This window comes from Dermacentor albipictus, chromosome 1 (genome assembly GCF_038994185.2).
Source record: "Dermacentor albipictus isolate Rhodes 1998 colony chromosome 1, USDA_Dalb.pri_finalv2, whole genome shotgun sequence".
Classification (NCBI taxonomy): domain Eukaryota; kingdom Metazoa; phylum Arthropoda; class Arachnida; order Ixodida; family Ixodidae; genus Dermacentor; species Dermacentor albipictus.
This window is the reverse complement of record NC_091821.1, coordinates 234,461,068-234,484,836: the sequence shown is the minus strand read 5'-3', so window position 1 is coordinate 234,484,836 and position 23,769 is coordinate 234,461,068. Positions and strand designations below refer to the sequence as shown.

Below are 23,769 nucleotides of genomic sequence, written 5' to 3'. Positions count from 1 at the left end.
GGGCACCACGGGGCGTAGATAATGGGATGAAATTGCGCCCGGGTGCGCACCGGTGCGGTTTGCCAAATTGGCCACGAGCTTCACAAAGAGATGGTTGCAGGGTCTCTCCTCAGTTTTTCCTTCCTCCAAGCTGCTTAACAAGTTTTCGCGTCACGGCGACGATATGACGACGATATGACGACGCGCGCGGGTTTCAGGCTTTAAATGCGATAGCCTATTGAAAAGACAAGTTATTCTAGAAGGATGGACGTTTGGGGCGGTTGGCACCATCGTTAAAAAGTTACACTAGCGCGAAACACATGGGATGGAAAGACATGGTTTAATTGCGCTCATGATTTCCATGTCTTCTTTCCGTCCCGTGTGTTTCGCGCCAGTTGAACTTTTTTTTATAATTTATTCTACATGCTAAGCTAGCGGCAACAGAGTCGCGTCACATGTTTTCGACACTCCAGAGGCTTGCATGCATCGCAGGGCGAACTTTCGGAGATACCAGTTTCATTGCACGCTGATTGGTTGATTGAGCAATACCGCTCAAATCATACAACGCGCCGTGTACTATGTCACACGAAAGGGATAGTATGACCGATGCACGAAAGAAGACTAATCAAGCATTGATACAGAGCAACACGAACTTCTCATCAAGCCTGGTAGTAAACCTCCTAAAATGTCATTGTTTAGCATTACTCTCCTTACTTAAGTCGCAATATTGTTTGTTTATCAGAGTATTATGTTTACATTCAGCGCTATGATGAAGATTTCTATCTTGTCATCACTTGTCGGCAAATTCAAAAGTTGCATATCCATATGGAGACAATGCGACTGAAAGAGGTAATGTCCATTTAAAAAGGCCCTGAACCACCCTTCGGGCTTGGTGAAATAACATAGTCTGCGGGTAGCATACGCTGCTGTAAAAATCTCAGCGAAGTTTTGCTGTCGTAAGCGGCGCATGGAGCCCGCAAGCGGAGTGCAAAGTCACCTTTCTCTCAATCGCTCTCTTTTCAAACGAAAGCCTACTTCTCACTCTCTCCTGGACGCTTTATTTCGTAATAAAGCGGATTCCCATACGCGGCTGCTATTGCTAGCTGCAGTCGGCTACGCAGCGTACATACCACGGCCGCCGCAGTGGCACCACGAGTCCACTGGCTAGTTGAGTTGAGTTAACTCAACTCAACTCAACTTCACTGGCTAAGCACACTGCGGCCGTCTAAGGAAAACGGCGTTTGGCTTACATTTAGCACGTCGTATAGGCATTAAAATCGGAAGTCGTGGCGTCTACGTTAACATACAAAATGAAATTTGAACTGCACGCCACAGTGACATTTAGAAGGCGGAGTGTTGTGGGCACGTCCCACTCCGCCGTAGCCCTCGCAGTGCAAGGAAGACGGAACAGGGACACAGCAGATGCGGTGTTTCATTGCCAATAACTCCAATTCTGCTGAACTCATGGAAGTACTTTTTACGGCAAACTGTTTCTGAAATAACCTATTTTCATTTCAAATGCTTTTCTCCACTTCGATAAAAAGTGGTTCAGGTGCCCTTTGATATACAAGGCATTGCATGTTACTCTGAAACTGACTAGCTGCTCCAGTGCACCTGTGCCAAATACACCGTATCTAACAGTCACAGGTACGCAGGCATTAATATTCCTTTGCTTAAACCGTTCAGAAGAGCTTTCACCATAGTTTTATAACAAGCTAGAAAATTTTCGTTTTATTGATCCACCACATTAGTTTGATGACATATTATGATGTTTAATTGATGTACCTCGCATTCACTACCATGTATAACACCCACACTGTATCTCAAGCTCGGCACATACAGCCTTATGATCGGGTGTGATTTAGTTATTTCATGCCATTCAGTAGTTTTACTTACATTCAAAACACATACAGGGCTATAGCCTGCCCATATCTGCATCTTGACACAAGCTGTAGCTACTATGTCGCCCGTGATCTTCAGTGGGCAGAGTTTTGGATTCCTTCAAGTTTCTACAAAATGTGCAACACCTTTATTATTAGCTTTACAAAACTGCGCTTATATATTCATAAATAATATTGACGTAGCTTGCTCTCAAGAGTATGACCACAAATACAGTCGACTCTCGTTACAACGGACCCTGATAATCCGACAAAAAACGTCCGTTTTATCCGAAGTCCGTAATATCCGAGACGCCTCACTTCCGAAACTTTCGTCGCGATGTCTCACAACTTTATTGCAAAGAGTGAGTGTCGAACGTGCAAAGTAAAAAAAAAGCAAGCAAGTCGCAGTTTCGCCCGAAAGGCGAATTATCGATTGCGATAGCAAATCAAGCAAAAAAGATAAGCGCTGCAGCAGCAGCGAGCGAATTGACCTTCGTGTTGTCTCTCGCTTCAACGCGAACTAAACGTCGAAAGCACAGCCCATATACGAAGCTGCCGACACTGAGCGCACTTAGTCTACATCGCAGATCTCTTTGAAAATGATGCTCGCGCGGGCGCGCACTTCGTTCGCCTTCAAGATAAGGCGCCAGCGCGGGCGTGCACTTTGTCCACGTCGGAGATCGCCTTCAACATACGGCGCCCGCGCGGCCGCGTTGTTAGCAGCCACCGGAGTAGAACCCCCCCCCCCCCTCTTTCCCTCGCGCGCGAGATATTGAGCCCCGGTCATCGGCTGGCCCTCGCAAGTCAGTTGCTAGCCCATGTCGACACCGCAAAAGTCCATTTTATGCGCCTGATTTTGTGACAAAACCTGCCGCTAATTTCGTCCGCTGTAGCCGATAGTCCCTTGTAGCGCGGTCCGTTAAAGCGAACTTAGTTGCATTCATAAAATAGGTAGAACAAACTAAGGCTGAAATGTGGTCCGTTATATCTGAAAGTTCGTTATACGCGGGTCTTTTGTAACAAGCATAGACTGGATAACTAGCTGCAAGCTTACTGGGCAATATATAAAAACAGACCTTGCACTGCTGCTAGCAGTGAGTTAACTACTACTCGATGTTTGGTACAATTACTAATACAGAAAGTTGCGTTTCACAATCTTTTCAGAGAATTCCGTCTGTTGGTTATTGAAATGGTCCTGGCAACCGATATGACCTCTCACTTCCAGCAAGTGAAGACCATGAAGACAGCCCTGAGTCATCATGATTTCAGGTAGAAGCATGGCGGAAAAGACATGCACGCTATCTGTGGGAAACAATTTCTTGCATTTCTTGAGGCCAGTAATTGGTGCATATTTCAGCCATTTACGGACACAATTTTCTGAAACTCTGCATGCTAGCATTCAAGAAAATATTCAATTCAAGTAGAAAATGCAATATGTCAGGCCTAACCAGTCTTTGCCACTCTTCTAAAGTGAGCAAAAAATGTATATATACATCAGCCAGGTAAATGAAGTGATCACACCTATCTACAACAGTACTTACAGCACTTTCCAATGAACAAAAGCATTTTCAGTGTTTAATTGATTTGCTGTAGGAGGAACAGTGCATGTTGCCCTTGGAGTAGACACAGGTATTCAAGCACAATGTGCCTAAATATCTTGGTTGTGTTCTTGGATAAAAGCTGCTGCTATGATACGTTAGGCTCGGGAAAGACTTTGAAATCATTTTAGCAAGGACTAGTTCACATGCCTTCATGTATACCATAAGGAGCAGCCATCACTAAATGTAATTAGGTTAAGCATAGAGGTTGCCTTGTTGGCAAGCATTCAATCAAGGAGGCAGAAATCCACTTGCTTTGTCCATATCCTCTGTCGCGCTTGAACCTTATTCACTAATTAGGTGTTCCCACTAAGCTACAGTAACCTGCAGCATTCTAATAAACGCATTAGAATTACAATTCTAAATTGTTACAGCATAACCAAAGTGAACTTCTTCAGAGTACACCGAAATCATAAGCATTTACTTTCTGTAGTTTTGACACTACAAAAGGAAAACAGCGAACTAGCTGTAGCTTTTCATATGTTTCCAGGATAGCGAATGAATACAGTCAAACTTGTTATTGCAAAGTTGCATCTGACACGAAAATACCTTCGTTATATCAATATCCGTCACCAGCATATATTTGTTAGATGCTTATATTGGCGAGAAGCATTTTATATTTATATTGTTATACATGAGAATTTGTTATATTGAGGTTCAGCTAATCAATGATGTATATCATTGATTAGTCATCATCAAGGACAAGACAGACCTCGTAGACCTAGCAATGCACAGTACATGAATATGTGACCTACTTAAATGGTCACAGATAAGCATCAAGAACAGTTTCTTAAACTGCCAACACAATTAGCTCTTTTGAGTTGTATATTTTGTTCTTGTTCTTTTTGTCTTGTTTTTTGTCCTTGTGCACCAAATTAGAAGGCAAGTATGCTGTTTTGGGGCACAGTAACAATAAATTCAAAATATATCAATGTGTACCCTGCACAAGCTGCACTCTTTCCACAACCTCTAGTACACTAATTGTAAAGATGTCAAATCCTGCTTGCCCAGTAGAGCTCCAATCAACTAACAAGAACTTGCTTTCAATGCAGCCTTGACAAGGCCAAAGCACTCAGCTTAATTCTACACTGTTGCGACATTAGTCACCCAAGCAAGGAGTGGAGGCTGCATCATAGGTGGACATATCTCCTTATGGAAGAATTCTTTCAACAGGTAAGGAATAGTTTATGTAGTTCTGGCTCTCATAATTATTTCTGTTTGATACATTACTTTGCTACTTCATTCAATATTTAGTTCACAACTGCCTTGATATGTGGCCTAGAAGCAAGAAAGCATGTAATGGGAGCAACTTGTGGGAAATGAATGTGGCAATATTTCTTTTGAGTCTCTCAGGAAAAAAAGTTCTATCCCATGCTGTCGTCGTTATAGTCATTGCTGCTAGGAATTCGAAACAACACTAAATGCAAATATATCAACTCTTCAGCGAGTAGCAATGCTCATCTGGTTACTTTTCTGCCTACCTGTAACAGTTGAGGATCTTTTATATCTTGGAATGCAAATAATTATCCATTCATCATCCACTATGAACAATCCATCAGGATTATAAAAATCGAGCCTAACTAGCCCTAAAGCTCAAGAGCAGATTACAAAATAGGAGCTGGCAAATGTTGGTGGGATTGGTGACAACAAAAAGCCACAAATATCGGTGTTGTAGGTGAACAGCCCCCACAGAAGGCCACGATAAACTAGCGCACAACAGTGCATGCCAAGTGACTTATTGGTTTATCCACTGAAACTGATATTTTGGTACGCTCAAAACTGACTAAACAAAATTGCTTTTACATAATGTGACAGTATGATTGTCATGCTGATATTTGACACAGTGGGCAAGCTGTCTGGTGGAATACTTGAATTGTTCTGATGAGTGTAACACCATGCACAACATTTACTTTGCTCATAGATGTCATTGTGCTGTTTTCACAAATTACGTGCAAATTTCAGTGAGCCCATTAATCGAGCCTCTTTGCACTTATTCTATATTAATGTTAAATTTGCCCAACCACTAACCTATGGTGCAGAAGCTGAGAACATAAAAAGAAACTTGAGAAAAATCTCATGACCACGCAACAGAAAATTGTAGGTGTAATGTTAACAGATGGGAAAACAGTATGGATAAGCAAGCAGGGGTAGCTGATGTTTGGTCTCATCGAAACGTTTAAATAATTGTGAAACTGTACTTACTGTTATGTATGCAAACTTAGAAAAATGATTACTGGTCTTACTAGTTCTTATGCTTGCATTTATGTACCCTTGCATCTGTTTCTGCATGCGTCTTAGCAAAAACATGTTCCCTTGTATAGCTACACCATTGCTGTCTGTGATGTGTGTTGCTTCGACTGTTATTTATTGTTCTCAGATTTGTTACAGCCATTGTCTGTGTGCATGCATACTCTTAGCAAAAACATGTTGTGCTGATGTATGTCACTTTGACAATTTCTTGCTCCGTACTACATGAGTGACCACATCGGGTAGCTAAGATGCCTTTAGTCCCAGGCTCCTGGACAGTGGCTGCCAAAAAAAAAAAGAATTTGAATTAAGAGGCAGAGCTGGAGTTGGGTAGGTCATGTAGAGCAGGTCATGTAATGTGTAGGGCCGTTAACTGCTGATCTAATTATATGAACAGGCTGGGTGCCAAGGAGAAAGTGAATGCAATCAGGCTTGGTAGAAGATTAAGTGGCATGATGAGATTAGGAAGTTTAATTAAATTATGGGGTTTTACGTGCCAAAACGACTTTCTGATTATGAGGCACGCTGTAGTGGAGGGCTCCAGAAATTTCGACCACTTGGGGTTAATTAGGGATCACAGTGAGGTCCATTCTGCAGTAGACATAAAATTGGCTGATGTTAAAGGGACACTAAAGCAAAACCACAAACCAGTTTAGACTGATAAAGTGCTCTTTGAAAACTCTAGTGGCATTTACATCACCATAATAGGTTGATTCTTAAAGGAGAAAATGAAGGCCAAGGTTTCATTTTTTTTTTTTTTCGCGCAGAAAGCCAAATACCAGTAAGTCGGTGTGATGTCACAAATTTCAAAGTATTTCTCGCATTTTGGCTCAGTAAAGATTCCTGAAACTTGCCACATTCATTCTTTGGCTCCTTTAGAAAACAATGTAATCAATCTTTACTGCTAAGTGATTACCTAGGCGCAGCAGGCGCCGTCAAACTTCATGACATCACGGTGGGCATGGTGCGGGAACTTCAAGGCGGCAGTGCCACCAGTCTTTCATTTTTACCTGTTTTCTGGCCTACCAAGCATTTTCTTTCTGTAAGAGTGATGTTTTTAGCATTGTGGTAAGGTGATTTACTATTGCAGAAAAAATAATTTTTCTCGTTTGTGTCCCTTTAAGTTAACCAAGTCATTGTTATGGTTGTATTTTATGATCGTGTTACTTCTTATGATGCTTTTAACTAGTTTTCTTTCTCCTTCTAGGGTGACAAAGAACATGAACTTGGACTTCCATACTCGCCACTGTGCGACAGGAACACAACGTTAATTGCAGAGTCTCAGATAGGTAGCTCTCTTGATGATTATACTGAAATATACCTGCCTTACAGGCTGTGCTTGTCCCATCATTTTCTCTAAGCTTTATGTCCAATCTCTGTTTGAGGTTTAGGCTTCATGCCAGCTCAACTAACACCGACTTTCAGCTAAATGAAATGGAAGCTGCCGTCATGTTTTCTAAAGGTTCTCATGTCTCCTGTACAGCGACAGGCTACTATAGTATGTCTTCTACACTCTGGCTGATTGGCTTTAACTCAACAAACAGTTGCTAACATATCTATCTATCCCACAGAATGTGCATATTCTGCTTTCATCAGACCTCAGAAACTTGTTTGTTGTAATATTCAGCAACCAAACATACTTATTAAATAATGATGTCCACGCTGTAACATTTCTTGTGAATTTACTAGACAGCAAGATATTGAACAAGCAGCCTACAAGCAAAATATCATTTCAGATCATTGAAAATGCCTCTTTTATCTATTATTCTGTAAAAAAAAAAAGTATCAAGTAATGTTGCATCTGTTGTCATGACTTTCAACACTTGCTTCAGTTCTGTTAGTCAAACCTGATTAAAACTAACCTGGGTACATTGAGTTGCGCTCTATATCAAACATTCTAAATTTATTTAGTGGTGTTCATGCAAAATAAATCCTTTAAACGAACTGGGCATTCGATATATCTAACTCCGAGCCCCTAAACCTGTGCTGTAAAGGCACCTGCAGCTTTGTTTTTGTTTTTCGATCACGAGGCTGAGCACACTTGACAGCCTGTTTAAAGGTAATCGGATAGTATGCGATATGATGCATAACCCGACAGAGCTACAGACGCTACCAGATCGCCACATTACTTACGCTTCCTGCTGCAAGCCATACCGTCATGGGGTGTTTCAGCACTGTCTCGCAACTTTGTTCTATTATCTATAACATTGATAATATTTAGTGCCCAAACACATTTGCGATAACCATATTTGACTGTACTGGTATTAAAGCATCACATCTTACTCAAATATATAAAGGGCGCTGTATGTGTGATATACTGCAGTATGCTTGTGAACGACTATGCAGTGCTACAAAGTGAACTGGAAGATGTCAAAAGCACATTTCTTTTAAGGTTTCATTAAGCAGTGCTGAGGAGCAATATTCATACAGGTTCCATCTTAGAACTTCAACACTCTTACTTTCTATTTTAGGCTTTATTGACTTCATTTTAAATCCAACCATGGATGTGTGCGGAGACCTCTTGGAAAAAATACTCCTTCAGGTTTCACAAAGAACTACTGAGGACAGCATTTCAGAAGAAGGCAGCGAGAACAAGGGAACAGGTGAAAAAACATATCTTTCAGTTTGATTTTTTGGGGGGGAGATGAGAGAATGTCAGCACTTATTTCTAGCAGGAAAAACAATGTTTTCTTTCAAAAGTATTCATTAAGCGCTCAATAGCATCTCTTTTTTTTTCATAGATAGGAGAAAAACTGATGTCACCATGAAAATAAATAATTAATATTACTTGTTACACAAGAGTCACTTCCTGTTACATTCATTACTTAACAAGTAATGATTGGTTCCCTGTTCCACTCTTAAAAATGGGATCCTCTTCTCCTAACTTTATGTTTATAGAAATGCCACAGTATTTGTCATTATATATCGCCAGGGTTTTAATGGCATTTCGGACTGTCATCTCTGTCACATAAACACCACTCTCTTTTTATGGACACCCCAAGATGGTATCAACGTTCTGAAGTGATGATGCCAAAGTAGAGAAAAAAATGCATGCATTTTCATTAGTCACTTGGAGAAGTGTTTTTACACCAAGATAGCACTGCGCAAAGCCTACAGCCACTTCATGTGGTAATGATCGAAGATTATCACCTTATCGTTAATGGGTTTTTCTGTTCAGAAGGGCAGCATGGGAGTAGCATGACCAGCATGCCTACAGTATGCTCTGTTGGTGTTTTTGCTAATGCTGCAATGCAAAATTTCTGACAACACATTGCTAAAGATGGATATTTTAAAAAGTTAAATATGATTCTGGCGGCCATTTTTCCTTTTTTGTTAATGCCAGAAAGTAGTTAGTTGTTTAGGTGATTGCCTTTAAATTTGTACGTGCAGCATCCTTATTCATAGATTAGAGAAACAGGTGCAGAGTGCGTCTTTTGTAAAAAAAAAAAAAAAATGTGTGCAAGTTGGGTGCCTAGCATGGATGTCCATTTGCAGTACTTGACCAACAATGGGCCATATCAGGTGCATGCTTCTGCAAACACTTCGTATTAATAAAAATGGTGCAGTACAGAGGAAAAGGTTATGTGTCTTTGGTGTTGCGTTATTCATGAAAGCTGACATCAAAAACTGCTAGTTATGACTAAATATCATTAACTTTCTAGTGAAAATTTTGTTTTCTTGTTGCAATTGCAGAATTGAAACTACTAGGTGCTCAAACCATGTCTTGGTATCTCGAGACTCGCATCAGTTTCTTGATGACTTCAGATCGTCATGAGTGGTTGTAACTTTTTGCCTTATGACAAGCCCTCCTGACAATGTAGATATGGCAGTAGACATTGTCATCATTGCTTTTATTGAATTTCTCACCCTATTCACGGGTTTATTTGGATTCTAATCATGTAGTCAAAGCATATTACATCAAGAAAATGAACCATTATGGTAGTTTTTTTAAAAGAGTAGTTAAGATATATCCATTCACAAACTTGGGGTGAAATGCATTGTTGCTCCACTTTGCCAGAAGAGCCTTCCTAAAGCACTGCAGGACAAACTTATGTAGAACACCAATCTATTTAATTGCAGAATAATTTTGGGGACGGATATATAGAAGTTGGTGGTAGCCTTTCACCATTTCTACTGTGCTGTCTTTAAGAATTAGGCATCTCTGAAACATACAATATAAAAGGTTATCTTGCAGCCATGTAATTTCATTTCATTTGTTGAATAGACTTGAAGGCCCCAAGGCATTACATCAGGCAGGGGCAAATACAGGGTAGTACAACTATGTTATTAAAATGAATACACGGGATGAAAAAATACAGTAATAGTGACAGTAACTATACAAGAGTAAGTAGGTATGTAAATCAAGCACATTACTATGTCTGTAAAAAAAATACACAGAATGAATAAATACAGTAAATACAGCCATTACTGTAGAACGGTTACTCCGTTGCAGTTCACCACGTACTCTTATATGTATCTAGTCAAAACTACAAGCTTTTGTCATGCAGAGGCACTGAGTGAAGATGATGCCAAGGCACAGGATGACAGCAAAAGCAAGGATGATGCCAAGCAGCAGAATGACAGTAAAGAGGAGGATGCCAAACCACATGAAGAAGGCAAAAAACAGAATGAGGAAAAAATTCAGCAACGCTCACTTTCCATGGTTCAGCCAATACGCACAACAAGCACTACAAGCATCACAAGTCTCTCAAGCATAACAGCAACCAGCACTGATGAAGGCATCAAATGTGGCAAAATGGAAAGTGCACCTTCTTCACCAAGGTCACCAAAAGGACAACTCGCCCCCAAAAAGCTCAAGAGGCCTTGGCTCAAATACTTGGAAGAGAATCGTAGCATGTGGCAAGAAAGGGCAGCACAAGGTAACTTTTTCTGTGTGCAACCTTTTGCCCTTGAAGAGTGTGCATATGCAATAGGCACCAAGCAGGATGGCATTTTGCAGCCACATTTCTGCATGAATGAATGCACTTATAGCAGAGGTACCATACTTTCTTGTAATGCTCAAGACTTGCTCAGGCTCAGAAAACAACAGTTTATTGTTGGAGCAAGGCATATGTATGCTCAAGAAGCACTCCGGGGTAATGCAACATTTTATCAATAGCAATGCAACCCAAATAAAGGTGACACAGTGAAGGCACGTTCACACCGAAGGCAGAGCAGACAAGCGGCCAAGCAGATCCGGCCAAGCGGGCGCGGATTTTCCACTTTGCGGAAAATACGCGGCCGCTTGGCCGGATCACGCGCAGACCAATTTTTTTCGCGCGGACAAGTTGGCCGCTTTGGCCGCAGCCAATCAGAGCCCGACACTGAGAAAGCGCTGGTGAACGAATGTAAATGAATGTGTTTCTCTGGGCTTTTCGCTTCTGTTCTTGAAAAGCGTCAAAACGGCAAGTTGGGCCAGTTGGTAGTTTGTTACAGCGCAACACAAGACAAGGACAAAAGAAGGTATAAAACGACAACACACTTTATACCTTTTTTTTTTGTCCTTGTCTTGTGTTGCGCTGTAACAAATCTTGAAAAGCGACTACACAAGGGGCGAGTAAAATGCCAACGATCTCGTCTTCTTCGTCTGGATCATCATTTTGCAGAAGTAGATGGAGGACGGGCGCGCGCCAACCCACGACGAAAAAAATATCGAAAGTGCGCGTACAAACTCAAAGTGCCGCGAGATGGCGGCATGTCCCTGAAATTGCTAAAGAAATTGCGAGATGCTCCGCCTTCCCTGCGACGCAGGCCGCCAGGCAAGCCGTCTGGTCTGAGCAGGCGCACGCGCTCACCGCCTCGCCGCGTTGAAAATCTGCTTAGCTGCTTAGACGCTCCGCTTTCGGTGTGAATGTGCCTTAAATGTTGCTGAAACCTAATTTCTAGATCTTAGTTCCTGCTAAAATATAATTCAAAAGATAAGAAGGTCTTGTGGGATGTTACTGCAAATGTTAGAAGCATCGGTTTCACAGCGTCAAGGATTTGCCATTTCCTGATGTACCGTATTGTCTGGACTACTGTCCATGGGTAACACATGTTCTGATGATGTGGAGTATCTGTGGGCATAGACCATAGATGTTTTGACTCTTAATATCATAGCCAAAACCGAGGAACAATACCAAGGCAAGAAGTCACAGCAAAAAATCACCAGCCATTGCTGCAGTCCCCACTGCCAGCATGTAGAGAGAGAGAGACGTTTATTCATATTTAAAAATATGCGCACATATCAAAGGCCGCCCCAGTGATATTTATGGCAAGGTGCCTAGATTCACTATTAGAAGAGGGGCACAAATTGACACACGTACAGAGGACAGACCAGATCAGCACCACATGACTTAGCAGCTAGAAATAAATGTGTGCACTTGCCCGTGCACTGTGGCTCCTGCTGATGCAAGCCCTGCTTTTTATGTAAACTATAGCAAAAAGCAAAAACATGCTAGCGAAGGAAAATTTAGAAGCCTACCATAAAGTGGAGATAGATGGAACATTGACAAGTCCGTACACTTACACCATTCAGAAAGCACCTCATTGGAACTTGGGGCATGAAACTGTAAACCATCGATATATATTTTTTTTCTTTTGTTCACGTGTAGCCTTGTGATTCTGCGTATGTCTTTGAGGTTTGTGTGCAACATATATAGGCAACTTTTGAAGGCCTAGTAAAACAGTTGGTGGTGGCGCACGTTTTGTCTGGCTCACTCTTTACACGTGTGTTGATTTGCACCCCTCTTTAAATAGCAATGTTTCGTCAACAAGCCCAACAAGAAATACTCCTACATCATCATTATGCTACCATATGTAGCTGCTCTCTGTGCCTAAAACATGACCTCTGCCTCCTGCCACATACTCCATACTTATTTTGTACGTTGCTTAGGCCCCCAAATTCATGGCTGTAACTCTATGGCCTCACTATAATGGCACTAATGTACATGTACTGCAATACCAAAGTATGAACCAAATGCCAAAATATGTATGCCATACAGCTGTTGGAACCTACATGAAATGCCCAGAGTAGCACAAGTGACATAAAAGAAACAAGCTTCCTCTGGTCAGCTAAGACTACTGTGCAGACAACTTACCAAAATAGCTTAGTTGCGGCTAAAGAAAACAGTGTTGACTGTGCTATGTGTCTTCATTGTAAAGCAACATATTGGTGTATAAGGGTGCCTAAGTTCCTTTATTGTAGTCATCTTTGCAGTTATTGGCGCTCTCTGGCCAGAACTGGCCCTTGCACCATTAAAACCCATTAATCAATCAAGTAAATCAGTAAAGAAGCGCACAAGAACTGACACACAATTCCAGTGCTGTGAAGGTGGATTACCAGCAAACCTGTTTAGCACATATACATGACATAAAGGTGATAGGAGCACCCAGGAAGCAGTTAAACGAGTGAACACAATCAGCAGCCGGGCGGAAGAAGGTGGTGGGAAGGGGCACTGGCCTCCCTGCTTATATATTTCTCTCATGTTCAGCTCTGCCATCCCCTTATTTTAATTTCTTCATGCAACCCGGTTATAACAATGGAATTTTTGTGGCACTTGAATATTGTTACAAGTGGGTTCGACTGTATAGGCAAGCAAATGCAGTTATAGTCTCAAAAATATATCCGCACATAATCAGCTTAAATGTACAGACAGTAACGCATAATAAGCTTGGTGCAAGAAGCATGTGTGGTATTGAAATTTGGCAACCTTTCAAAGTAAACCTGAAGAACATATCCACAAAATCCAACTGGTTACATTCTGAAACTTGGTAAACTGAATTTAGGGATGTAATAACTAAACAGCATGAGATTTTTGTCTGATTTCTTACATCCCTTGAAACCCCACTGTTGCCTTCTGCATTCACGGGCTTTTGTCTTCTCTCTAAAATTTAGATGCAGAGGCAAGAAGAAAACGAGCAAGCCAAGGAAATGAAGCAGTGGAGTCTAACCGGGCAGAGTCCATGCCAGTGGAGTCGAAGACAGCCTTGCTGAAGTCCCAACAGTCCAAGCCTTTGGATTCTAAAGCCTCTGAGGCCAAGCTGCTAGAGTCCACATCCACTGAGCCTCAGCCTACAAGCTCCAGAGCACTTGAGTTTATGCCAGTAGACTAGTCTCTGCTAGCACATTAAAATGTGTGCTAGCTTTTGGAAGCTTTTTATGAGCTCGGCCAATTCAAATGTTCACTCTGACGTTTGTGCACCTGTCAACATTTGCACAGCAAGATGCCCTCACAGCTACTCTTCATTGTGAACAAGTATATGCCATCAAGATCTACATATGTGAACATTACCTTAGCTTAACTACTCCACCATGGTGAAATCATTCAGTCTTGTTGCTTTATTTCCCTTAACCTAAATATATGGCACCTAGTTTTGTCAGTGCATTTTAGTTGAAAGCATAACTAGCTTCCTCAAGACATCTTGTCTTACGCAGCATGCACACACATGCAGGTACACACGCACTTGTACACAACACACCCAGGCACTTTGAAGTCATTCCTTCCAGTCTGCCCTCATTCTAGCTCACATTGTTTGTCACACTAGCAGGATATACTAGCTAGTATTCGACATGGGCACAAAACTAGCTGAGGCTTTTCAACAAAGCTAAGCTATCATGCACACTCCAGGCAAAGGAATACTTGGTGACAATGTAAGCTTACTGTTGGCTGCTTTTATTTATGCTTCTGAGATGCACATTTTGCTTTCTTTACCTCATTATGTTCATTCTGTATGCTGTGATCATTTAAAACAGTCTTAAACCTATGACCTATACAGGTTATGTATATTAATATAGTGAATGCAAGTTTTAAGAATATTTGAAGATGTCTCTGCTTTTTTTTTTCTTTTTTGTGCTGTGATTTGTTTTTTGATGGCTTTCATTCCAATTTTTCAATCGCATCAAGTATAATGAAAATATGTGAGGCAATGTACATTTATGGTTCCATCCTGTTTATGAGAACTAAGCTTGTCTTCACTCGGGGACTACTGCAATTTTCAACATGTAATTACGTGCTGCTTTCCTCACTCTACTCTTCCAAAAAAAGACTTTCTGTTAAAATTCCCTTAAATTCAAGGCGCATTTACCACCCAATGTCTTTTTATTTAAGGCTCGACTTTTTCAAACAAACCGTCGGTTGTTTGTCTGATGTGACTGAACTGTTAAAACATTTCTACACTGAGGTTCTACAGCAAGCAGTGCGTACATTTTAGCAGCATCAGTGCGTTGTCGTACACGGGTGAAGAAACAGTTCCAGTGACCTTGTTGCAGTGGCCTGTTGCATATGGCGATAGTTGTGCAAGTTATGTACAGCAACATTTTGCTGTGGCACCATGTGATAAAGATGTTCATTGGGTAATATGCTTGACAGGGAAGGCTGATAAGATAGTAATGTAAGATCCTCATTGTCATCTCTTTTATCTATTTAAGTACAATATGGTTTAACCCCTTGTCTAAAGTGAAGCTTGTTGTAACATGTACATAGCACAAAGGGGTAAAATGTTTCCGTGCAACCTTAAAATAAAGCATGGCCTTACACTTTAGGCTTGCCCTTAGCATGTCATTAAATGCAGAAATAATTAATTTGCGATTACTCAATGTAGTTCTTCACTTAATGCAGCTAACCCCAAGACAGCAGCGCCTTCAGATAGGGATGTAGTTTTGTATAAAAGATGCAGTAATATATTAACTATTTTATCGTGCAGAACTATATGCAGAGCATGAACAGGTATTTTTGCAAAAAAAAATAAGGAATAATGATGTCCACACCAAAAAATTTAATTATAATAACCATGTAATGTGGAACTTCTTGCATTATTTACTCCCAGTAGCGGTACTGTTATCAATGCAGTGATTTTACTGCCTTATTGCTTTACAATAAGACTAAAATTTTTGTGAAGCCTCTTATTTTCTGTTGCAGCTATTTCAATGCCATGTAACAACGAAAACGTCAAGTGTATTGTCTTATTGATTAACATAAGTTATGTTGTATTCATACATGGTAAGGAATTATATATACACATATAAAGGCGTATATTATATACACATAAAATGTTATATTTACATTTCATGTTGACACCATTATTCCAAAGCAACAAAAAGCGCTGTCCTTACTTAAGGTGGTCTACTACCCAGTTTCACACTGATGCCCGTCTTATTGCAAAAAGATATTTTCGTAGGTCGGGGATGTGCATAGCAACGAACCATCAGTGTTTTTCCGGTATATTGTTATTTTTCCTTTTTCTTTCCATCACGTTTTTCCCAGTTAATACCTCCAACAAATGCTTGAGCATAGGCTTGCTTTGCTTCAGGCTGACTATCATATCAATGATTACTTCAGTGCTGTAATTGCCATCTATGCTTAAGACAGTGGCTACACCTTGGCATGTTGCTTGCCACGTGACGCTGCCTTTCAGCTGCAGGTGGCAAATATCTAGCGCTTCCCTCAACTCCAAGATTGTAGCAATGGAACCAAGATGGAAAAGCACTGCAGTATGTAACTAAAATATATTTTGCTGCTAAAGAAAGTCTTGTAGAACTATATATATATAAATCATTACCGCTTGCCAGGTTTTAATAGTACTGGCTCACTGGACCTTTGAAGAGTCTCAAGCAGCTTACAATGTACTGCTTTGAAATGTAGATCCCTTAAGATGTATATATGCACAGCACATCTTACCAGTATGTATGGACATCCTGAATGTATGAGATGCACTTGGTATTCATATAATGGTTGTGTACAAGGCTGCAATGCTACTCGGTGTAAAAGTTTTCTTGAGTGACAGTGTCCCTATCCTTCTATGACTTTGCAGGCTGCCAGCGTGCCAAGCTGTATGTTTGCATGTTTCTCATCGTGTGTGTACAGAAATTTCAGACAGCCTCCAGGGACAAGGGACTGTGTGTTAATGAGTGAAGTGCACCTGTTTTCCATTTACGAAGTTGCATTTAATGTCAGAACAGTACCCTACAGCACTTCCACCCTCCAACACCTCCATTTCCTGCAGCTCTCTGCATTCTTCACCCGACAAATTTTTTTTTTTTTTAATTCTAAACTGCTCTGCAACACCTGGGATGTTGCATTCACAAATTGCGTACAGCAGTGACTGCTTTTCTTGAAATAATACATACAGTATCTTAAGTTTCAGAAGCCTTATTGTTCTGGCATGGCTAAATTCAGCTTCCTGGCTTATGCTAATGCGACAAAACAAAGAAGTGTTGCAAACATCATGATGCTTTGATTGTTACAGAAAATCTGAAATATTGTCCTTTGCTCTGCATAGGCTTTACAAGTTATGTGACGTTCCTAAAGGGCAGAGAAAAAAACATTGAATCCACAAAGTGGGGGAAAATGGGGGTCATATAAGAAAAAAAATATATGCATAGATATTAAGCCTCTTGCTAAAATAGTGTTTGAAGTCATGCCATCAAATTGTGTAAGTAGAGGCTGTAAACATAGCTTGCATTCTGCTCATTCTACATATACACACAAGAAAATAAATGAGCAAGCTTACATACACCTTAAACTGCTATTGTGAACTAGTTTTCTCTACTTGACAAAAATGTATACAACCAACCTCACACTAAGCTACGGTCTAGTCACCCCTATAGTATAACAGAACAAACATTATTTATACTTTTTGTCTTTCACATATATCTGTCCATTAACTGCAAGCATAAGTGCTCGCAATTTGTGGCCAACAGTGTAACAACCCATGGACCAGGCACAATGTTTCTTCCTTTGCACAAAGCTTTGCGCTCAGCACAGGCTGGACTGAAGGAAACTGAAACTGGAACTTTTGAACATGTTTCCTGCATGGTAATCCAGCTATTGTACTGCTAAAAGCTTACTAGTGTCTGTAGTGGCTCGGTATCATATCTGCTAATGCCCCTGTTGCCATATAGTACAAAAAGCCCCCTTTGTGCTGATCTACACTGGAAGTGCATGGTACGTACATATCATGTTAAAAGTGGTAATTTGGACCAGATGGTAGGTAGACTGTAAAACCAAAACATAAATACGAAAGGACACACAAGGGCCAAACAGCATACATGTGAAGTCTTTCACCCCTACCCTTTGCATTATGCTAGTATCAACCCTCTTTGGTGTTAAACTCTTTTGCAACAGGCAGTTATAAGAGAGACAGAAGGCAGCCTAGAGTCCTGCTACATAATCATTTGTTGGCAATGCCATATCATTGCTCGAATCATGTACACTGTACTGCTTTGCTAAATCTGATAAACAAAACAAAAAAGAAACAAAAAAAAACAGACTATGATGCACTTCTGATCCCAAGAAGTTGTGCTCCAAGAACAACATTTTTGTGGCAAGAGTATCAAGCCATCGGTGTGTTGCGCAATGGAATGAAAAGGCCCACAGAAAGGCCATAGTATGTGCAAGGATATGGCAGCTAATACTTGAATGATAACCTTCCCACTGTAGTTATGAGCTGTACTAAGCTTTAAGACAAGTCAATTTCACAAAAGTGCTGTGGGACTGCATCATAAATGCCATTCACCATATGATAAAACCAGGTGTAGAAATGAACAAAGCAAAAAAAAGGAAGTTAAAACAAATTTCCTCAGTTACACTTTGACGTAGAGGCCAATTTTGTTTGAAGGCAGCTGCAGGGACTCTGATGGCCTGTTAGAAGCCTGCAAAATTGTTTGTCTGTATAATCTAATGTACTAGAAATATTGCTAAGTCTATTTCAGTATAGAAAAAATGTCAGCAGTTATACATGAAAGGGCAATGTTGTCATCCGTCTAAGAGTAGCATGTAGCTACAAAGGAAACCCATATGGTTTTTGCAGAAAGAAAGCTTTCCACTTGAAAAAATTCATGTGTGTAGAACAGAATGCTAACACCTTTTTGCAGTGGTTGCGCTACCATATGAACAAGCCAGGAGGCTAGTATATTGTAGAGTGAAGATGAAATAATTGATAACTCAAATCACAAGTACACAATATTGCTGCTTTATGCTGCTATCGAGTCCTTAGTGAAAACCCTAATAGAAACGCCGGTAATCTAATCAACAATAGCCTAATAGGTTCTTGTAGGGAGAACCATTACTCTATTTGCTTGCTGACAGCCAATGGCCTAGTCTAATAAAATATTGGCATTTTCATTAGGACCCATATACTTAATTGATTCAAGAAATACCTGATGCTCAATTTGACCCAGAATATTGCACCAAGCTCTAAGCATATACACAAACTATCAATGGTTGCCCATCGTTTCACTATGTGCAATCTCTCTCGCATGATATATATATATATACGCAAGCAAAATTTGACTGGCCAAATGGTCGCAGTAGTTCGAGAAAATAGGTGGTATTATGGCAGATTATGCAGTTAATGAATGCTGTTCTCCACTGATCACTCCAAACAAAAAGATCACTTATTTGAGGACTAACACTTTCATTATGCTATTAGTAGCAATTCAGTTTTGTTGTGGCATTCTGCTTATCCAGTGAATTATAAAGATCAATTAACATATTGAGTCCTATCAAAACCAAATGCCGTTTAGTTCAAATACAAATTCCAACATTCACAAGTCTGCTACTACAACATACAAGGCCAGAAAGCTTTAGATATAGCAATCCTAATTGACGGTGGGTCTAATACATAGTTCTGTCAATCAGAAAGCATTGTCTTGCCTTTACAGGCACTAATACAAATTGCCTGTAATCTAATATGTACCAAATGCCAATTCCTATAGGACTGGTAAGGAAACTAATAAACAATTGTACCAGACTAATATAAGCTATTAGACTAATAAATTTACATCAAATACAAAGTTTTAAGGCTAACACAAAACTCTGTCGTAATATAAATTAGGAGTGGACGACAATTTTCCCTTTTATGAAACTTCTGCCACCTTCCAGATTTCCGCAGAACTGATTTGCCATATTCTGTGAGCCGTTATATATGTACCAGTGCAAGAAACACTCTTTCATGCCATAAATTTTTTAATTGTTGTACCTTACATATAGCTAATTATTCCTTTACGTACGAGTTTATATTTCTGCACCCTTACTAGGCATGAAGGAAACAAACTGCCAAACGTTTAGTGCTAGGCCTTGGTGGTCCCTGCTAAAGCATTTGTGCAGTCATTTACTCAGCCTCTGTAGCCATGTCTGACTTATCAGGAGCATCACAACACCTACCTTGCAGAGTTCCCTGCAGCAACATTTTTTTCACACAGACCGCCTATTGTAGTGGGAATGTGCCAATTTTTGTCCGCTACATGTACTGTGAAAATAACACATTCAGATAAAAAACTTAGTCAAGTCCACCACATTGCTTTTTTTTGTGGAGGCACTCACTTCTCTATGACCCTCAACAAATGTTTAAATACTGCATGAAGCTATTCTTGAATGGCTATGTGTGGATCCAGCACTACACAATGCTTAAGGAAGAGAACTGCAGGGCAAGAAAACTGTCAACAGAGCTTCTTCGTAGTTGTATAACTGTTTTATTTGCATTCATCAGCCACCCTACTACATGTGAGAACCTTGCAAAGTACTAGCGCTCCAATATCAGTCTGTAAAACTTGATGCAGCTGGAGATAGGCAGCACATGATTGCACATTCATGACACATCTAACCAGCACTTGCCCCCCAATTCTTACAGGAAAACTGTACAGCTATAAGCATTAGTACGTTTTTGTTCACTTGTTGAAACTGCACAAAAGGTGCAGGTATGAGCCACAAAACAATGCTTTGTAGCATTGTTATTTTTCTTTTTTCATTTTTTTCAGAAGCAGCTAAAACACTTCAAGAGCTCCTGTAGAGTTCCATTTATTAATATTTAAGGATGCAACTCTGGCTACTCGAACAAAGCATCAAAACAAACTACTGCACTCCACAAGGTTTCACTATACTGTGTTTCCTCTGATCACTGACCCAATGTTTGTGATGTTCCAGAGTCTGACCACGTATTGACCACACTTGACATCTGTGTTCCAGCTTTCAAACCACTTACTGGTGTCAGCTTCTCTCCAAAACTATAATGTTTGATTAGTTGTTCTGTACTCTACATTCTGTGTAGATGTGTACAATGCACATCGAAAAGTTTAATAGCCCACATGCATACTAAAGGACAACTATTGTGCAAAGTATCTTACAAGAAAAGCCTTGAAAATGCAAACCCTTATTCCATTTTTACCTCTGTGCTCCGCAAGTTGGTCATCTGCATTGTTTTTGAGTGTGTAACCTCCTGTAATGGATTGTCCACAACTTTAGGGACAAGCTGCCTCATTATGTGCAGTCAGGAAATCTTGTCATAATAAATATGTAACATCTGACTATGTAAATATGATGTTTTTGGGCGACTGCCCATGACACTGTTGTCCAGTATGTAAATTTGTCAGTGATCTACTTTCTGTTACCCTTGTACATTCAGATTAGTAGTGATGAAAACACTGAATTGGTACTGCTTTTCAAGCATTTGGTACTAGACCACTGTCCTGTGTCAGTATAGATGTGAAAAAGGGAGGTTTAATCAGTGACACAAAGCACGCTGTTCAATATGCCACATTTAAGCAGAAAAGGGAGATATTGCTTGTTGACAAGTGTAACCTAATTTAATGTAATAAAGGATGACTTGTCAGTTACTGCCTGGTTCTTTCAATGTCACACACTAGTGCGAAAAAAAAAAGCTTGCAGTGTTGAATACATTCATCATTGAAGATTACAAGGTAGTGCACATGAACGTTTGGCTTATCCCTACACAAAACACACATGTGTAGTTACTCGAAACTTTCATGTACACTATCCCTACACTATCATGCTTATCCCCGCACAAAACACATTAGCATGCATAGTTATACTCCAAATTTTAATGCACATGTAACCCTATTAATGTAGCACATGGGTAGGTTTAACATATGTGCAGCGAACCCCATCTAGAAGATACAAAACAAAATTAGTCAATCTTGATGAATTACACTGACAATGGCAAGTAGGTCCCTTTGTTTCCACCTTCACAAAAAGTAAGCTGCAGCATATTGGTACATTTCCCTGATAGGCAATGATAACCATGAGCTACATTATGTACTGTGCAAACTAATTGTTAACTTAGGCACATTGAATAGTAAATGGAACAGTGTCGGGTAAGCACACACAATCTATTTAAACAATCTGTTAGCTCTGATATTAATAGCACCTGTTTTTATATAAAGTATACATTAAGAATCATAATGAACTAACTTCCTATTTTCAGTATTCATTGAACTCAAGCTCACAAGTGAGCAACAGTGAATGTGTACACAGTGTTTCAGAACTGAAAGTTCATTCAGTGTTTCGTAAGAATAGGGAAGATGTGATAACAAAGCAATTTCCTCAGGATTGCTTTTACCACAGAAGCACACATTTTAATATGACTCAATGGAGTAATGATACAACTAAAGATGAATATTGGACTAATTACCTATTTAATTAAAAAAGCCTGATGACTGATCCCAATGCAAGACTTGAAGCCCATCTGATATCAATGGAGTTCATAACCGGTTCAAGAGATTCAAAAAGATGCTGCTGCTAATTTTTGCAGCATAATGAATTCCGGGCACTTTCACCAAGAAAGCTGAAACTAAACTGCCTGCTAAAGAGTGCAAATGTCATGCCCTTAGCAGACACCCATGGGTGATCTGTTTAAGCCTCACCATCACGCAAGCATCGAGTAAGCATCCTTATCAAGCTGCCACCTTGCATATGTTTCATGTTTGCCCAACAGTAAAGTATAAAGACATGTCACTCATGGCATCTGTTAAGGGCATAACAATTGCACTCTTTGGTAGTTCGGTTTCAGTTTTCTGGGTGAAATTGGTTGGAATCTACCATGCTGCAGATATGAGCAGCATCACCTTTTGGCACGTCTTGAACCGGTTATAAACTACTTGAATGATGGGCTTCAAGTCTTGCATTGGCTTCGATTATCTAACGATTTAAGCAAAAAAGTTAATTAGTCAAATCTTCATAATTACTTGTCTAATTAATCCAATGAGTTGTTTTAAAATGTACACCTCTGAGGTATAAAGCAACCACAAGGAAACAACTTAAAAGGCCCCTAAACCACCTTCGACATTTTGAACAATTTTTAAATAAACATACACATTGTGTAGAAAATACTGCAACAATCATCTTCAGCGAATGTGGCAGTGCTATGCGCCACAGGTAAGCTGCAAATTGAAAAAACAAACCAGTGCTCCTCTCCGGGCTTTCTTGGTCCCTTCATCACATATTGTGACACCAGGGTAAATGCTGCTGTCAATTCGTTAACGAGAGACAATATATCAGTAACTTAACGAGAGCCAGCCGTGTCTTATGGGAAGGGAGGGGTGCTCATTCATTATGTGCCACTGAACCTTTTATGAAGCTTCCATTCAGTCAGCATAACGCGGAAGGTGATTAGGGCCAGAGAATGGAGGAGCCTTTCTTCCAGTGTGTTGATGCATCCCGTAACTCTCGCTGCACTGCATAGAGTTGGTGAGGGCACACAACAGGAGCAGAAAGTGCCTATAGGGAGGGTAGTGATGGTGAGTGAGAAACCATGGCAACAGTGTAGTCATCAATAAAACACCTGTAACTTTGCTACTAAAGCATCATCTTGAAAAATTATTGTGGCTGCATTTTCATTTTCGAGCTCTGAGTGGCTTAGGAGCCCTTTAATTATCGCATCTTCCCTATCTTTAAAGGAATTTTTAACACATTTTCTAAAACACCTTGTATGCAATGCGAACGTGTGTGTGTGTGTGTGTGTGTGTGTGTGTGTGTGTGTGTGTGTGTGTGTGTGTGTGTGTGTGTGTGTGTGTGTGTGTGTGTGTGTGTGTGTGTGTGTGTGTGTGTGTGTGTGTGTGTGTGTGTGTGTGTGTGTGTGTGTGTGTGTGTGTGTGTGTGTGTGTGTGTGTGTGTGTGTGTGTGTGTGTGTGTGTGTGTGTGTGTGTGTGTGTGTGTGTGTGTGTGTGTGTGTGTGTGTGTGTGTGTGTGTGTGTGTGTGTGTGTGTGTGTGTGTGTGTGTGTGTGTGTGTGTGTGTGTGTGTGTGTGTGTGTGTGTGTGTGTGTGTGTGTGTGTGTGTGTGTGTGTGTGTG

At 40.4% G+C, this 23,769-nt stretch overlaps 1 protein-coding gene across 4 annotated transcripts in view; it reads left to right on the top strand.

The window, feature by feature from the left end:
• Positions 1-21,297, top strand: part of Pde1c (Phosphodiesterase 1c) — an 879,030-nt gene extending 857,733 nt beyond the window's left edge. For all 4 annotated transcript variants that reach the window (XM_070531076.1, XM_070531078.1, XM_070531077.1 and 1 more), the window contains 6 exons: positions 3,024-3,128; positions 4,510-4,630; positions 6,912-6,993; positions 8,176-8,307; positions 10,213-10,584; positions 13,581-21,297. In XM_070531076.1, the coding sequence (XP_070387177.1) occupies positions 3,024-3,128; positions 4,510-4,630; positions 6,912-6,993; positions 8,176-8,307; positions 10,213-10,584; positions 13,581-13,798 (1,030 nt within the window). In that variant the 3' untranslated portion in view covers positions 13,799-21,297. The remainder of the gene's footprint in view (positions 1-3,023; positions 3,129-4,509; positions 4,631-6,911; positions 6,994-8,175; positions 8,308-10,212; positions 10,585-13,580) is intronic.
• The last annotated feature ends 2,472 nt before the right edge of the window (positions 21,298-23,769 follow it).